Genomic DNA, 17,943 nt, shown 5'->3' with positions numbered 1-17,943 from the left:
GGTATTTTTTGCATTATTGTTTTTATGTATAAAAACAAGTATAAAACAAGCCCAGGGGGGTAAGTCTGGGTGAATAATTTTTAGTCTGAAGGTTATTCATGGATGAGTTGTTTGATTCTCTGGTGTTAATTCTGCTTTGTGTTGCATCATAGGAGTCACAAGGATTTCTTTATACCCCAGAGAGTGGATAACAGAAACATAGAATTGGAGAATGACCTGTTGTTGATAGTAAACAATGGAGAAAGTCTATGAGTTAAATTTATTAAACCTCTAGAACTTTTTTCTGAATTTCCTCAAATAACACTCCCTTTCCCCAAATAACAAGTGACATGATCTGCACAAGCATGACAAAACAAAGACAACATTTATCTACATGGAAACATCTGTAAATCAGGATCTTGTGGATCTGTTCAGCACTGAAAGTGTATTATCCCTTCTTCCAGAAATAATAAAATCAAAACATTTCCCTTCTGGATGAGCATTTTTGATACTTTTTTAAGTAAACCCACTCTTAGTCAGGGAAGCATTGCAAAAAGGTTGCAAAAGCAAGGGGCTGGCTTTGTCAGAGGGAGGTGAATGGCAAAGTGCCCGTGGAGTTAAATCCTAAAGAAAACAACCACTGGAGCAATGAGCTGTAATCTTCCTTAATCCATAATATCAGCTGTTGACAGATTCATACAGAGTGATTAATAGGATGCTAAAAAATGTTAACAAAGCAATAGGGACTTGGAGACCGCTCTGAAAATTTCCTTATCACATTCCTAAATTCACCAGAGGAGCCATCATTCCACTGTATGACAAAACATATGTTTTCTCTAGCAATTTGCTGGCAGGCCTAATCGAACGTGTCATCAGAAGTGGGGAGTGGAAATGAAACTCCTGTTCTGCTCTTCCCTGTTCCTTCTCAGGGATGAGAAGAAAAGCCCCACTGGGATCCTGCCATCTCACATGTTCCACAAACCCTCCTCAGGCACAAGATCTTTCCAGCTGGAGCTTCTACGACAAACATTTATCTTGGAGGGATTTGTTTCTTTCTTTCTTTAATTGTTGTTAACAAGGAATTAAAGGAGAATGGGGGATGAACAACACATCCTCTGCCAAAGAGGACTTTCACCATTTAGCAAGATTGAAGTTTCTATTTGATACTTCAGTAAGGGAGGGGAGTGACTACAAAGAGTGATGCTCAATAATAATGATATTTTTTAGACTTGGATTAGATATTCATCCTCAGTCTGGAGGATATGACATTGGAAAAAAAAACAACAAAGCAGTTTAAAAAGCAGGATGATAAACACCTTTCTAGAGCTATGTCCAGGAGGTTATTATTCCTATGAAGGTCTTTGTAAGCTCCAAAAAAGGTGAGCACCATCCTACATGTTTGATATAAGCCTCAACAGATTTCTGTGGGAAAATGCTGAAGGGGGAGGGAAAGAAGTTCAACCTCTTTATTTTTCCTTCCCTACTGAGATTAAGTATAATCTTTTCAGTATATGTTCCAGTATTTTACTGAGCTTGTTTTTTAATGAGATTATTCCGAAATCAGCTACTGGATTTTGCAGTTCCTACGCTACCTTCACTCCCCTGATGATATTCATGAGTAGAGAAGCCTTAACACTTCAAAGACAAACCATTCAGCCCCCAAGACTGCATACAGGCCCAGTAAAACTAAAATTATCCATCCTTGATGTTGTAAAGGGTTCTCTGAAGCTCCTTTTTAGGGGTCTGTAACACAATCAGAGCTGTGCATTGAACAGGCACATTATGGACTGGAAATGAGGACAAAATCTGTGAAATTGTACAGTTTGGGTTTTGCAGGCATTGATTCTGCTGCAGAGAGCACAGGGCTGGTCATCCACAAAGCATTCTCTCTGGGCTGGGACGAACTCAAATCAAACTCAGACAAACACAAATTGTGATGGAGCATCACAATTCCCCCCGGAGGCACGGACTGGCTCCTCACTAACCGGGAATGGCCATGGAACACATTATGGAGTAGGGCTCCTCCTGGACTGAGCTCAGCAGGGTTAATCTGGCTCAAAGCTAAGGCTGAAGCTGTCTCTCACCCCTTCTTCATCCCCTTCAAGGTGTTCCCCTCCACAGAGCTGTCTCTCCAGCCGAGCTGCAGCCATCACGTGGGAGAAAAAACAACCCAAAAGCAGATTTTGTGCCTCCCTTGTGCCATCGTGACTTTTTTTACAAACCAGAGCCCAGAATTGGAGTCAGAGCCCATGAGTGCAACAGAAAAAAGTGTGGTCCCCAACTGCTGGGATGTGATGAGCCAGCAAAGGAAGCTGAACACATTTGTCTGCCTGCCTGCTGCAGCTCAGCATTCCCAGCCTTTTGGGAGGTGGATTTATTCCGCTGGCTGCTGCAGCCCTCTCGTGGCCACACTCCTGCTGCTGGGGAAGCACAGGCTGAAATTCTGCATGGGGGGGAGAGCGTCTTTTAGAAAGCAAAACAAATAGTTATTAAACAGCATGTTCACCAAAGAATAAATATATAAACAAATGGGACACTTAGGATGCTATTTATTCCAGGTGTACAAGCAGAGTTCTTGATAAACTACTTGCTTTTGAAGAATCAAAGGAAAAATTACATATAAAGCATTGATCAGCTGTATTTTTAATGGGGTGCCCTGTTTCATCTCCCCAGCCTTTCACTAAACAGTCTGCTTTGAAGTGCTCCTTTTTTTTTTTTTAGCATTTTCACATTGATTTGCAATGGTGTGGGTAAATTTTGTGCTCACAGATGGGTCTTGCTGAGTATCTGCTTATTGGAAATACGTCTGTCTGCACAAGAAACTCCAAAGAGGGGTTGGAAAACCTCTTGGGCTGGGGAAAATCTGGACAAACCTGTTTTGTCTGCAAAGACTAACAGGTAGATTTTCCTTCAAAACTTGAAAAGCAACCTGGCTTATGGTACCTTTTGTTTTTCCTCTTAATCTACCAGGTAGAGACTGAGACATCACTGCTGATTGGGAATAAACCATGGGAATTCATAGTGGAAAAAGAACACTGATGGGAGCAGCGCTGAGAGCCCAGCTGTTCACTCCCTGCCCAGTGCTGGGAGCCAGCACCAGCCAAGGAGATGACTGTGGAATGAACAATAGGATGGATCAAAGGAAAAAGCTTGTGCACAGGTATGGGGTACTCTGGAGGAGGCTGTCCAGTTTTGACTCATGTTTCTGCAACTGACAGCAACAATACTTGCAGGCCAAGGTGCCTCAGTCCTGCCAGAGAGATGATATTATGCTACTGTTTTCCCATTTTTTTTCTTTTTCCTGTTACAGTAGATTCAGGAGAAATGGCTGCATTTCAAAAAGATATGATAAAAACCAAACCTAAAAAAAATCACCCAAAAAACCAAAGGACAGAGTGGAGACACAATGATTCCACGGGCTTCTTACCTTTTTAGGGTGATGCTGGCAGTAGCTGCATTCAGGTGGGTGGGTGGGACAGTTTTAGCAGGATCAGCAGGGCTCAGGGTGACAATGACATGGAATCATGGAATATCTTGCAAGCCACTGTGACAACCCTTGTGTTCATGGTGCTGGAAGAAGCCATTTGATCTGGACCACACATCAACCTGAGCCCCTCCAGCTGCACAGAGGTGTGCCCTACCCAGCGTAAGCATGGAAAAATCAGACATACCCATGGCTTCTGTGCCTGCAGGTATTTCCCACCTGAGCTGGTGGTTCTCCTCCCTGGGAGCTGCTTGCAATGAGGCTGCTGACACTGCAGGCAGCTTTCCCCATGTGCTCAGTCCAAGGTCTGCACAGCACCACTGTGCCAAATGCAGGCCCAAACCTCGCTGGCATCCTGTGTGGCATCTCCCTTTGGAACTGGCAGCACCTCCTTCCGCCCTCTGAACAGCTCAGGCCCCTGGGGAAATAGTCTTAACTTACCTATATTAACATTTTAAGCACACAGACCACATATTAGAGCTGTTGGTGCTGTTTTGCTGTGCCACAGTGATGCTGCTCCAAGAGAGCCAAGCTGCCTCCCAGGGCTGCAACACAAGAACAAGCTGCAGTTCACTCCCAGCTCTTCCACATCCTCAGGCTCATCTTTCTCACTTACAGAAAACCCTTAATGCTTCCATAAAATGGTACTTTGCATATTTTTTGTTTTTAACTCAATGACCTCTTTGCTCTTCATTTTCTATAATCCCACATGTGCAGAACCAGATGTGACTTTTTGGGTTTAAGGTTGCTTTTATTTTATACGGAGACAAACAGTAGTAAGAAAATAACAAAATTAATGTCTGCCTGAAAAAGCACAGTGCAAGTATCATCCTGGGCTCCAAAATATTTTCCAAACCAAAAGGCTGATAATTTTTTAAGACATCTCTATATTGTGAGACGCTGAGAGACTTGGGGCAGTAAATGCCTGATAAAACCACGTGGAATAGCCTAGTGCAGAGCAACTTACAGCTCAGGCCTGGGTGCTGTGACATTACCTGGGTGCAAAGCAGCAGGGACATCTTGCTGGTTTTGTCCTGGCACACATGGAAGCAGTGGGCCTGTACACATCCAGCACAGGGGCTGCCACCTTCTTGTGAAGAAAAACGTTCACTTTTCCTGGTAAATTCTAAAAGGTTTAATAAAAAAGACAATAGGAGACAAAGACAATAAAATGGACGGGTGCTTGGCATTCTGCCAAGAGCACACCTGCTGTTTTGGACACATCCTTTAGATACCGTTTCAATTGCATCAGCCTGCTGCATATTCATAAACAATTATCCATTTTTAAACTTTTCCAAGAACTGTTTTTCATGGCCACTCCCCTTTTTAGAGCACATGTCTATCTTCCCTATCGCTTTCAGTTTGGGCCTTGGTCCATTCTCCCCACAGATGCTGGGTGTTGATAACTGGCCTATCATCACTGGGGTCCTCATCATATGTTCACTGGCTGTTATCTCAGACAGGCAGACAGTTCAAGTATAATATATATAACTCATCATAACTAATCATAACTATCAGCCATTCCACTACTATGCCTAAATTTAGTCAAAATAAAAACTACAGCAAAACCACTTTAACAATATATATATATATATATATAACATTCATTATTTTGTGAAAAGCCAATCTTATAGCATATAATTTTTCTATTTAATATTTATAACATCCTCCCAGCTGCAGAGGCGGCGCAGACCGCTCTGTAGGTGTGTAAAACACGCTGGCTGCGCAGTAAAAGTGGAAGTCCCGGTGAAAGCACAGACAGGACGCATTAAAAAACCCCAAGTCCGGGCGGGCTCCGGGCTCTAGGAGTCCACGACGATCATGCTGAGGTTGTTGCTGAAGATGACCCTGCCGTCCCTGGTGCTGCTGCACTCGGGCTGGCGCAGAGCCTCCCGCAGCCGCCGCCGCAGCGCCGCCGGGGCCGTGCCCTGGAAGTTCTTTGTGCCCGTCAGGAAATCCAGCATGCGGCCGCCCACCGCGTCCCCCTCGCTGAAGCACTCGGTGATGTCCCAGCCCGACGGGAGCTCGTAGACGCGGTGCTGCACCCCCAGCCGCCGCAGCACCTCGGTGATGCCGCCGCAGGTGATGTAGTGGCCGCTGTCGGTGGCGGGCAGGCAGTCCCGGTGCCACTTCCACAGGCTGGCCCATCCGCTGCTGTCTGCCGGGACACCAGCTAATCAGCTATGGAACGAGCTGGGAAAGCTCCCTGTCCCTGACAGGGCCGGGAGGAGGGCTTTCCCTTCACTCGAGAGTAATTATAAATGTCCGTGCCTCATAAAACGCCGGTGTCCCTCAGCCCTCCCTCCCAAAGTGTCCCGTTCAAAGGAAACTCCCGGGAGATGTCTCCAGTACTGAATTTGCCCAGAAGGAAGGGAACACACACAATGTGCTGAGCCTGAACATCTGCACTACCTCCTAACTGTCCCTTGGCCAAAACCAAGATGTTTTCACCCATCAAACCTCGATTATAAGGTCACATTGAGCAACACATACCTCAAAGCAGCCCCAAACAGCAAGGGAAACAACCTACAGGCAATGTGAGAGGCAGTTTCAATGGGGAACATGGGAATTTGTGCTTTATCCACCACACCCTGAGCTGGGGATTCATGAATGGCATGAGGGATGAAACACTTTATTCTTTTGAGAAGTGCCATCATGTTGTGCCTCTTTTTTCCTGTCCTGCCATAAAGCCTGTGGCTCTTGGCAGCAGCTGCTGCCCTTCTGGGGTCTGGGTCATTGCTGTACAAAGGTAAGAGTCCACCCAGAGCTCAGGTTGTGTTTTTACAGTGCTGGTTTCACCATGAGGAAAGGCTGACCCTCATTCACGGACAGCCACACTTCTCTCTACTACATTAATTCCATAAGCAGGGAAACAAGAGCACAAAGGCTGTGCCTGAGTGGTCCCATCAGACACTGGGGCCCAAGGCTGAGCCCAAGATTGAATTCTCCATATGAAATCCAGCATTTTTTTTAGTTATTTACTATAGAATAAGCACCACTGGCATCCCCAGGTAAATATTTGTGGCTCTCACAAAACTCTAGCAATGGAACAAAAAAATACAAGGTCTCCCTTACCTGATAAAATTATGATCAGGAGTTTACCGTGATGGTCGAGGCAGCTGTGGAAAAACTTGATAGTATTGGGAATATCCTCCACACGGTACAGCATCTAGAAGAGACAGTGACACACAGCCATTACTCCTCTTCCACAGTGCAATCACCCTCCAAAGGCTTAAACCCTTTCTTTTAGAGGTGTTTTAAATTCTGTTCCAGATGCTTCCCAGACTTTCCTGATTCCACATGCCCATTTAGGGACACCTCACAGCACTGAGCATAGCCAGCTTCGGTGTTTAGAGCTTCTGCAGAATTGCTATGGGAGAGCTGTGCTCAGCTCTGGTCCTAAATTCAAGCATACAGCAGAACTGAAGAGGGTAGTAAAATGTAATAGTCCTGTGTTAAAGCAATGTCCATTACCTGGATCATATGGATGAAGTCAAATTTCTTATGTGTGCCTTTCTCCTTCACCTGCTGTTCATACTCCAAGGAAGTGAGCTGGTGCCAAATAAAAGAAACATTCTGCAGGTCTGGAGCTTGATTCACCAGCTCTGTTTCAAAAAGTAGAATAAAGCCATGAATTTCATAAAGTAGCAGAAAAACTCATCATTCCAATGGATGCTCCTTGTTGTAACCCAGGCAGCAGGTGTAGCCTTACCTTTGTAAGCTGCCACGTGCTGTGGGTTGGGCTCCACAATCTCATTGTCAATAGAGACCCCTGGGTGCACAGCCTGCAGTATCCTGATCATTTTCAAATCCTGCTCACCTATTCAATAAACACAGATTCACAGAACACAGGTAAATGCCATGGAAGGATGCCAGCACACCTGCCACTGCTCCTGCCAGGACATCCCCCAGCAGAAGTGAGGCATGTCCTGCTTTGTGGCTCATGCAGTGGCACAGCCTGGTGACACTCTGACTGTGGTATTGTGCTGCTCAAACTAACACTGAGGTACAGAGAAGCCTGAGAGCAAGGCAGAGACTGGCTCATGGCAATACCCTGGATCGTGGGACAGAAGGGTCAAAAGAACCACCGCTCACTGTTTACAAAAATAACCATGAAACATCAGTTTTCAACAACCCCACCAAGTTTCAGTGAGTGCAGGAAGGCAGCTGTGTAACTCCCAGCACACCTGGGGTGGTCCCTGGCTTTGGGGCAGCCACAGGGACACAGTGGCTGCTGTGACACAGCCCCAAGACCTGGAGAGCTGCATCACAAGAGAAAAGACCCACTGACATGCAGTGTTCTGAATGTATTCCCACTTTGGGGTTTGTCCACATGGTCTCAGCCCAGGGCATCAAATAACTGATGCTTATCTTGGAAATACAGGTACAGACTCATATTTGTGTGGAAGTGCCCTGCAAATTTAGCTGTTGGTGCTCCTGAGCAAGCTCTGGAGGAGCAAGCAGCAGTCTGTCCTCCTGTTCTGGGAAATTTCCAGCCTCTTCTGAGGTGATACAGGTCATGCTGCTTATTTCCCAGAAATGCCATGATATGCCAAGTGTATGAGTCCCCCTGGTTCACTTGAAACTATGTAAATAAACAGCAGATGCGACCACCTTGATGGGACCTCTGCAAGAATCCTGTCTGTAGCTGATGGTGGGGCCTAAAAATAGTCCTGGCCTTGCAAATGTCACACAGAGAGGTCTTGATACGAGATCCTGCATCCTCCCTGCTCTTTCAGCTGATGGACCGGCCACAGGAAGAGCCCTCATCTTTGGCAGGTGCTGCAGTAAATAGAATTCACAGAGGGAAATATCAGCCATGCCAGCACTACAGGGACATCCGAGGAAGGATGAGTCTTTTGAAATTAGAGAAAAAACACCCCAGGCCCGTGAGGAATGCAGTGGCAGCAGGGCAGGGCTGGCCAGAGGCTCCAGGGGAGAGGCTGTGGCTGCATCCATTGGAGGCAAGTGCAGGCACCAACGTTGCTGACAGGAAGGAAGATCCCACTAGCAAGCAGCTGAATAATTTGTGACAGTCCTAGATGCCCGTTTGTAAGTGCCTGGTTTGGGGAGCACCAGCTCTTAGAGCTGCTGCAGGCTTGGGGCAGGGCCCGAGGCAGAACATCACTGCCCCGTGCCCCGGGGCCACTGATGGTTCAACAGCAAGTGGATCTCTTAAAAGCTGCTTATGTTTGGAGATTTTTTTTTCTCTACCTCTGGAAATTCCTTAATCCAGTATTTGCAAGAGCAGGTAATAACATCTTCATCCAGGGTGTCTGTAAAAACAATCAGTAAAACACAGCACTCTAGGGCAGGATTTTCTCTACTGCAGCTTGCCCTGCCAGCAGCAACCCTTCAGCACTGACCACAGCAAGGCTGGGACGGGGCTGGAACCTCTCTGCAACTGGAAAGTTCCAGCTCTGAGTTAAACCAGCCATGAGAAAACATGGGCTGAGTGAGAAAACGTGATTTGGACCACAACAGAGGCATTCAGGATGTGGAGTCAGCCACTAATCCCCATTAATATTTTCATCAACTAAACTAATTCTGGGGGCTCTGTGAAACTAGAATCCACCTCTGAAAAGGTCAGGGATCAGATATAACCTTTTACTCAGTGCTATCCCAGCTCACTCCCTGCCCAGCCCCAGAAGCTCAGCTCCTGCAGCCATGGGCAGGCTGGGGGTGCAGGTCTGGACCCCTGTCTGGCATCTGTGAGGGGCACTCACCCAGGAAACAGGACATTTTACAGGGTTGGTTTTTCCATTAAAACCTCCTCTGAAGAGGACATAAGGAAAATTAAAGATGATGCTAAAAGTTCATTTCCCCCTTGTGCTTTTGTGGAGTCAGAATTTCTGTTTTATATTACTTAATGAAAATAGAGGGTAATTGAGAACTGAATCATTTCTTCCTGCTTGGTTTCTCGTATGCTCCAACATATTCCCAGTTGGGGAAAACAATCAAATGCTAATTTTCTCTTACTCAGGAAAACAAAACTAAAAAAGTGAGAAAAATGCTTTCATTTGAAAGTATTAGCACTTAAAATTCAGCTGAAAATACTTCTCAAAGCAGAAGTAAACTCCGACAAATCAAACCACTGCTTCTTTTCTCTACTCTTTATTTTCTCCCAGTTTCCCTAGGAGCAAAGTTGGCTGTTTCACCACTTTTTTGTTTTGTTGTTTTGGCTTTTTTCAAACACAAATGCATTTAGAACAACTTTAAAGCTATTTTTCCAAAGGGTAGGTTTCTCTCTGGGGAAAAATATCATTTGCAGTTCAGCCCTAGTTATCACTGAGTAAAAACACAGCAGTAACAGAGAGACATGTCTTGAAAAAGCTGATGCAGTCCCATGCTAATGGCAGTGGTGTTGCACTGCTGACAGCAGGGCATTGCCCAGCCTGGGCCCCTGGGATCCCCATAGCAAAGCAGTAGGAGACATCCCTTTGGGGGGGACAGTCTAAGGCAGGATTTGGGGTGGAAAGAACCTCCACAATGTCTCTAATTCTCTCCAACAAGGTTTGAAGATGCTCTTGTACCTAACCAGAAGGAGTCCTTGCTTTGAGGCAAATAAAGTCAGGTGAGAGCCACCAAGAGGCAGAAAATAAGCTAAAATCACACATTTCTCACTGCCCAGCTCCACTCTTCCTTCTGCCCTTCTGTGCTTCAATGGGAAGTGCTGTCACTAATGTCTGAGTAATCCTCATTGCCCAGTGTTTCAGTATCTCCTGCTCCCCACAGGTCCCCCCGTGCCCCATCCCCACACTCCTCACCTGTGCCACTCCCAACTCCCAGAACATTGATGGTCGATTTTCCAGTGCCGAGGCTGAAAGGATAAATACACATTACTTAACCACACGGCTTGGATGGCACTCCAGCCTGGAAATTGCCATGTTTTGCACATGAATCGGGACAGAAATTTGATCATCCCTTTTGAGCCTGGTGATGACCAGCAGGGCAGGAGCCTGCCCAGACCAGCCAGCTCATATTTCAAAGTATAGTAGGCACCACGGTGTAGAGTTTCTCACCCTTTGCCAAGGAGATTTCTTCAGGCTGTGGCTGAAAAAGCCTCTGGGAACGCCAGGGCAAAGGGGCTGTACCTGACTGGGATGGCACTGCTGGGGAAGCAGGGACAAGGTGAGATGGGGAAAACCTCAGCACCCTCAGGAAGGAATATTGGATATAAATGAGCAGAAAAAGCAAAACCACTAGGCTCTCCAGGTGCCTGGAAATTATCTCTTATCAACATTAACCTTGGACTGAAATTGGGAGGAGGGTCTAAATTTTCAGTAATTTTTACCTTAGAAAAATTGCTGATTGAAAGTCTCCAGCCACATTCTTCCTAGCAGAATATTTAATAACAGCCACACTCTCACATGATTTATGGCCTTACTCTGCTCTCAGGCATGGACTGTGCTGAGGGATTGAGTTTCCCAAACACAGTCTCAGGAGGCACCACAGTAATGATTCCACAGGAATGGGATGAGTAGCAAGTCCTGAAAGGTGTGAGCAAGTCCAGGAGCCTTAGCCCTAATGAGGGCCAAGACTCTTTCACAAACCCAAAATCAGCACCACAGAAAGCTGCAATGTTTTCCATTATTTAAATTCACAATAAAATTTCTTAATATAATCTTTAATGATTATTATTTTATTGTGTATTATATCTATCTATCTATCTATCTATCTATCTATCTGATCTGTAGAATAAAAGTTTCCTGCCTAAGCTTTTTTTCTCAGTGGAGAAAAATACAGGTCCTAGAATATCCAAAAATTACCCAGATTTGAAAGGATTTTCTGGTGCTTTGGATCTAGGCTGTCCTGAAGCTGTCTGCAGTTATCCAGCCTTAAGATATTACATCAATACTTTACAAAACTTTCATTTGGTACTTAAGCAATGCAAATCAACTTAGGATGGAAATAAGGAGGTCTTAGGGGATTGGGAAAATCAAGAATTAGCCACTAGGAGAGAATTAGAGATGTGTTTCTGCTTGGATGGATGTGATGAAGTCCCAAAAGCAGAGAGAGCACAAGAGAGCTTTCTTTCTGAAAAAAAAAAAAACAAAACAAAAACCAAAAAACAAACCCCAATTTTAATCCTTGGAAAATCAGCTAATGAAAAGGACATGAGAATGAGGTCTTGAGCCTTTCCTTAACATCAGCTGAGAGGCAGCACAGTGTATTAATTGAAACAGAATGTGCTCTGGAGTTATTAAACAGAATGTCCTAAAAAATTATTTTTAATCCCCTAAAAACTATTAGGGGACTTAAAACTGAAAAGCATTTAAAGTTTATTCCTTCCTTTTGTTTTTTCTGACTCTCAGGATCACAAATGGCTTTCCCACCCTGGGGGAAGTGCTCCTCACCCAGCCACAATGTGGGGCATTTGTTCCTTGTTGAACTCATCCATGCACTGGTGCTCTGTTGAGTGATCCAAGAACGACTTGAAGGCCTCCACATACTCCTCAGCTGTGAGGCTTCTCATGGAAGGGATCATGTAGAGCTCTTGGGAAGCAAATATGGATTGCATGTTAGAGGCTTTGAGGCATGAGAAGGGTCGAAGCAGTTACCTCATGGGAGAAACCCAACCTAACCCAACAGGAGCCAGAGATTTGGGAAAACCATGCAGAGGATGCACTTTCCAAGCTGTTCACACTCAGGCTTCAAAAATTATTCTTGGGTACCCTTTGACATCAGCAGGTTTGCTAAGTGACTCATCATTACAGGACAGCCTGAGGAAAATGTCCCCAGAATGTTTGGCCAGATGTGGGGCATGGTTTGCAAGAAGGGAAGGAACTGGGGGAGGTTTCTGGAAGACTGAAAGGGTGAAGGGAGTCACACAGTGGGTCCAAACCTGTGGCCATCACTCGTGTCCATGCTGGCCAGCGTGGCTGGGATGGGCAGCCCTGGCACACTGCCCAGGAGGGGTGATGCACCACAAACTCTGCCACCTGCAGCTGAAGCAAAACCAGTCACCCCTGTGCATCTCATCTGTGACTCTGACAGTGTGGGACTGAAATGGGCTGCCAGTGAGGTGAATTCCCTGCTGGGACCTGCAGCTCATGGCCAGGAGGGCAACTGAGGGCAAAACATTTCACCTGAATGGGCTCATGTTCAAATGTGTGAGAGACTGACACCAAGATCTGTCCCTCTGAGCCAAAACCCAGGGATGCTCAAGGGGTTCCAAGCAATTACTGCAAAGTCTCCCTTTCCTGCTGTTCCATCCTGAAGACAGAGCTGTTGCCAGGGCACAGGCTCTGGCCAGCTGCTCAGGGCTGAGGAGCAATGGCAGGATTGAGACCTGAGGCTCATGAGAAGATGCCATGCAGTGCTGGGTCTGTCTCAGACAGTGGGCTGCAGTAGGAAGGTGCTTGTGTGCAGCCTCCACCTGCTTGAAAAGGCATCATTCAGTGGGAAAAAAATCAGCTATTCCTCTTAAATGTAATGAGGATGAAGTACAGGACTTGGCAGAATATCTTCATCCTCATTTTTGCCTTTTAGAGAGCTGCATTTTTATCACCTGCTTTTAGTCACCACTAATAAAAGAACCATGTATGTCTCATCCAGGACCCTGCAGTCTCAAATTGATTGCCTGTGCTATTTCCAAAACCACGTCTTTGGCAGCTGTATTCCTGGTCCAGCCCTACTGGAGATAAAGACAATGATATCTATCCTTAACACTTTGAACTCTACCCTAACATAAACCTGAAATCACCTGAATTGCAGTCAGTTTACCCTCCTGCTTCTTTGTCTTTGTCTTTTTTTTCTGTATTTTTTTTTAAACAATCTCTAACTTCAAAATAATTAAAACATGTTTGTAGAGATAGCAATCTGAGGGGGCAGACTGCTTTAATTTCTTTTTTTTTCTACCAAATACCTGAATTATCGAGTGGAGTTGTCAGAATCTCTGCTTCAAAGTTCATGCTGGGAAAACTATTCCTGTAAGGAAAGTATATCACTTCAGTTATTTGAAGAACCTGTATGCTTATGAAGCTGCACTGAAAATGCAGAACAAAGGGAAGATGCTCCAGGACAAACTTTCCTCTCCTGGTAATCCATAATTTATTCTCTTCTTTTTTCCTAGAGAAAGCAAAATCTTCTTTGTAGCTGATCACAGTCACAGAATCCTAGAGTCAATAGAAGAGTTTAGGTTGGAAGGGACCTCAAAACTCATCTTGTTCCAGTCACCTGTCATGGGCAAGGACACCTTCCACTATCCCAGGTTGCTCCAAGCCCTGTCCAAGCTGGCCTTGGACATTTCCAGGGACAGGGCATCCACAGCTGGCCACTGCTCAGTTTCTCTGAGATGTGTTATGGAAGATTTCATACCCCTGCAGAACCATTTACCAGTCAATGCAGCTGAAGGCATCATACTGATATTTTCCTTTTGCATTTTCCTTTGACAACATGCCTCATACATAAAACAGGGGTGAGGTGCCAGTGGAAAAAGGAAGGGATGAATTTAAATTAGAGCAAGGACCTCACTTCTGCAAAGACAGGATTGGGATGAAGCTGTCTGTGCAAAGATGAGGTTACACCTCCTGGGTAACCTCATTTCAGTTTTGAGATGCACAGCAAGTCTTAGTCTTATCCTGTATAATGTGTTTAGACACACCAAAGCTTTGCTGTTGGAAAATGCCTCAGGACAAGCAGTCTGAAATAGCAGACCCCAGCCCAATAGTCTCCTCTGCCAAGGAAAAAAATCCCAAGTGAAGAAAAAACAAGGCAGGAGGTGGAAAAGTAAAGAAGGGAGTTTGTAGTGGGGCTTTGAGATACAAGAATGTAATGACTGTGCTGGCCAGGCAGCAAGGAAGTGGCCACGTGCAAACAATGTACTGCTTCTATCAATGAAGGCAAGAAAGGACTGAGATGTCCCAGAAGTCTCAGAGACACTGGGGCACTTCCAGAGTCCTGCAAGAGCAGCTGATTTAATCTGAGTTCAGCACCAAAGTCATGTAACTCTTGTCCATGGGGTGTGCCAAAGGCCACCACCTTGACCTCACCTGTCCCCAGGAAAGACCTCTCAGCAGCTCATCAGGAAGGGCCCAGAACTCAGCCCACCTCCATAATCTGCTTGGCTGCAGGCCAGCCCCTCCAATTTCCACTCAACTCTGACCTCTTCCATCTCTGCCTATCACAACAGAGGGCTGTTTTGTCCCCTCAGCTGGGTGAGCCCAGCAAAGATGCTTTTCAGAGTAAATGTCCCACTAAAATGCCGAAGGGTAGCACAGCTTCTCCTGTGCAGAGACGAACAGCTTTGGACACAAACTCCATTTCTGACAGGTCAAGTGTTTCCAGCCATGCCAGGAGACCTGGACAGACTGCAGCACAAGCATTCACCAGCACAGATGATGCCAAGATCTCTTCCACTGACATTTTTCTATTTCTCCCCAGGCAGGGGTTAGCCTCTGAGGCAGATTAACACTTACTGCTGGGAAGGTGAAACAGGAGCAAACTCTAAAATCTGGTTAAAATCCAGACCAATTCCTAAAATTTGCACATTACGTTTTGGGCTGGTCCTGCCCACCCCAGGACCCCAATACCCAGCAGCAGACCAAGGCAGGGACTGCCAGGGAGCAGCTGGTCCTGTCACAGCTCCCAGCTAAGGCTGGGCTTGCGAGGTTAAACCATGAACAGAGCTGGGTGCATTATGGACAGCAGGTGCAGGGAAGTCAATTATTACCTCAGGTGATGCAACCTCTTTAAACTGAGAAAATTTTCTCTAGGAACACAAATCGCAAGAATATATTCATAACTCATAAACTTCATTATTCCTAAACTTAGACTGTGGAGGGGTTAAAGATCTGTCCCTTCGCCGTCATCCTCCCCAGGATACGGGCACACCTGCCGCTCCTCCGGCTCGCACACTCGCCTCTGTGACTCAGACACACCGTCCCGCTCCCTGCCAAAACCCGCGTACCTCTTCAGCTCCGGAGCCGGCTCCATGGTGCGGGTGATGCTGTGCAGGGACACGGGGCAGGGCTGATGATCCTGGCGGTCCCTGCAGCTCAGGACACGCCGTGACTGCGTGACCCGGCAGCCGGGGGTCAGCCGGTGGCCCGGGTCAGCATGTCCGTCCCCGGGCTGTGGCGGAGCTGTGGGGACAGGCAGCGTCACCGGGGCAGGCTCAGGGGAAACCCGAGCCCGGCGGGGCAGGAGCGGGGCCGGGCGGGCAGAGCCGGTCCCCACGGCCGGGGCTGCGCTGCGGGCGGGACACGGCGCGGAGAGCGGCACCTGCGACCTCCCAACCTCACTCAGCACCAGTGCCTGAGGGCTCTGAGCAGGACAGACCCGGGGCCCTTTCCGTCCCCTTTTCAATGCGCTGTGAACCTTGTCTCCCCTTCCTGCTCGCCGCCCTGGGCAGGAGGGAACGCTTTCCTGCATCCTTGGCGCGCTGCCGGATGGATTGCCCTGATGGATGGGGGATGCGCTGGGAGATCCCTGCCTTCCCCAGGGAGAAGAGGAGCTCATTGCTCGTTGCCCGGAGACCTGAGCAAGCGATTTTTCCGTCTGTGACTCAGGGGGATACGGGGCATAGTGGCAGAACCCCTAGCGAGCACTGCAGCCCCTGTCCTGGGGGACGGCGGGGACGGGCAGCCAGCACGGGGAGCAGCGAGCCCAGTCCGCTCACACTGATTGTTAAACCGCAGGGATTGGAAAGCAAGGAAACATTTTTGGGGACAGCTATCCAGGACAGAGGTGGCTGGAGGTCCCCAGGAAGGGATAACACAGCAGAAGGTGAAGTGGTCACTGTTCCAAATTCAGAAAATCCTGGGTGCTCCCTGCACTTGCCTCTGGATTTTTCCCCTACTCACACCCACAGGACTGATGCTCCTCTTGCCTAAAATCTAGTAACACGAGTGTGAAAAAGAAAGGATTTAAAGGCTTTATATTCCCAAGTGAGGTCCAGTGGTGGAAAGAGCAGCATTAGGATTCTCCTCACTCCCATTCCCTGAAGACAAGGGGTAGAACAGATTGAGCAGGTGACAGAGAAAACCTCCCCTCTTGCTGAGATCCCCAGAAAACTTCCTGCCCCACACAGATCCCCGAGACCAGGGACTTCATGTGGAGGATTCAGGATGCTTCACCATCAAGTGACCTGCCTTGGCTTGCACTAGATTTGGCTTCCAGGTGGATTTAAGATATCCACCTCAGTGCAGGTCCGCAGCAGCACGTTAACAACTGCATCGCTACTCTTCAACCAAACACTCAAAATAAGTGAGGAAAGACCAGAACCTCTTTGCTGGATCAAAAGTGCACCTCTGGCTCCTGGCGCCGTGTGACCGCCTGGGCAGCGATTTTACAGGAGTTAATTCAATCCCTCAGCAGCCCCCCTGAGATGCCATCCCCAGACACCATCCCTGCACCGGGGCTGTCCCAGCCGAGCCCCCTCAGCAGCCTCTGTCCCCCGGCCACCTCTGCCGTGTCCCACCAAGCCTCCCCTCAGCCCCGCTGCCGCAGGCAGGGCCGGACACCCCTCAGGAAAGCCGTACCTCCCCGGAGCCGTCCAGAGATGGCCAGCAGCAGCCAGGAGCTGCAAGCCCTCGGGGAGCTGCTCGTACATGGCGGGGCTGCCCCTCGCGTGTGGCTGCGCCCCCCCGGCCCGGAGCCGCCCTGAGCCGGCATTAGCTCCCAGAGCCGCCTTTGTCCGGCCGCGAACAACGGGACATTGTGGGCAGCTGCCCGGGCCGGCAGCGGCTGGCAGGGCTGCCTTGGCACGATGGACCCGCTGCCAGCCCTGGTCGCGCTTGTTCTGGCGAGCTCGTGACTAAATCCGCTCTGAACCCTGTTTTCCGTACAAACTGGAAAAGCAGATTTTTGATCGGTGAGATGATGGCTAAAGCCAGCGCTGGGCTGCGAGGAAAGGAAAACAAAGCGGGTGTTTTGTTTTCCTCTGCGGCTCCGGAGGTCAGTTTTGGGCTGATCCTGCAGAAATAGGTCATTCAATTCTCCCTGGGGCAAGCCTGTCTGAGGCTGGCATTGCCCGTGGCTCTGAGCCCCTCTCAATGTTCCATCTCCATCAGCCCAACACAACAAGCTTGGACCTGCATCTCCAGGCAGGGAAGCCTGGAGACATCAAATTGACATAAAAATTGACACCAAATTTCAATGAATTTACCTTCTAAACAGCAACCTGCTTTTAGGCTGAAGGCCTCTGGCATTTTTAGGGTGTTGATGGCAGAAGGTTTGGGACTAAATGCTTTTTAAGGCCCCTTCCAACCCAAACCAGTGTATGATTCCGTGTTTACTACTTTGTTTTTTGAGACTTCCAAATCCACCTAGAACAATTGATTAAAGCTCAGGTAATGTAATTCTGATTTTTCTTGTGAGCAAAGCTTTATTGTGAGCAGAACTAAAACAGTTTCTTGTTTTAATGAAAATGTTTTCATCAGTTAGATATTTTCAGTTTTCTAGACTAATTTTCTCAAACACAGCAGTTTCTGTACTCTCCTAGGTGAAATATTCTATGCAAACATGTTATTCTCCAT

The 17,943-nt window shown here is 47.4% G+C and overlaps 1 protein-coding gene across 2 annotated transcripts; it reads right to left on the bottom strand.

Moving 5' to 3' along the window:
- Positions 1 to 4,128: 4,128 nt before the first annotated feature.
- Positions 4,129 to 17,292, bottom strand: LOC107207184 (carnosine N-methyltransferase 2-like). 2 transcript variants are annotated; one of them, XM_015633947.3, is made up of 9 exons: positions 16,948 to 17,292; positions 15,375 to 15,549; positions 13,332 to 13,393; positions 11,821 to 11,959; positions 10,231 to 10,283; positions 7,176 to 7,283; positions 6,938 to 7,068; positions 6,539 to 6,632; positions 4,133 to 5,621 (listed from the first exon to the last, which is right to left on the bottom strand). In XM_015633947.3, exons 1-9 carry the CDS (start codon positions 17,078 to 17,080, stop codon positions 5,266 to 5,268), a joined length of 1,251 nt encoding a protein of 416 aa, XP_015489433.1. In that variant the 5' UTR covers positions 17,081 to 17,292; the 3' UTR covers positions 4,133 to 5,265. The 2 variants fall into 2 exon arrangements, with proteins under 2 accessions (XP_033372050.1, XP_015489433.1); XM_033516159.1 differs by lacking the exon at positions 16,948 to 17,292 and having other exon boundaries at positions 4,129 to 5,621; positions 15,375 to 16,848.
- Between the last annotated feature and the right edge of the window lie 651 nt (positions 17,293 to 17,943).

This window comes from Parus major, chromosome 7, assembly GCF_001522545.3.
Source record: "Parus major isolate Abel chromosome 7, Parus_major1.1, whole genome shotgun sequence".
Classification (NCBI taxonomy): domain Eukaryota; kingdom Metazoa; phylum Chordata; class Aves; order Passeriformes; family Paridae; genus Parus; species Parus major.
The sequence above is the reverse complement of the archived record's forward strand: the minus strand, read 5'-3'. Positions and strand labels throughout refer to the sequence as shown.

Coding starts and splice junctions, on each gene's coding strand:
- LOC107207184 (XM_033516159.1), bottom strand. CDS start 15,925: ATGAGCTCCTCTTCTCCCTGGGGAAGGCAGGGATCTCCCAGCGCATCC. Junction 7,284..10,230: donor GGGAGTTGGGAGTGGCACAG/GTGAGGAGTGTG, acceptor TTTATTGAATAG/GTGAGCAGGATTTGAAAATG. Junction 6,633..6,937: donor ACTTCATCCATATGATCCAG/GTAATGGACATT, acceptor TGTCTCTTCTAG/ATGCTGTACCGTGTGGAGGA.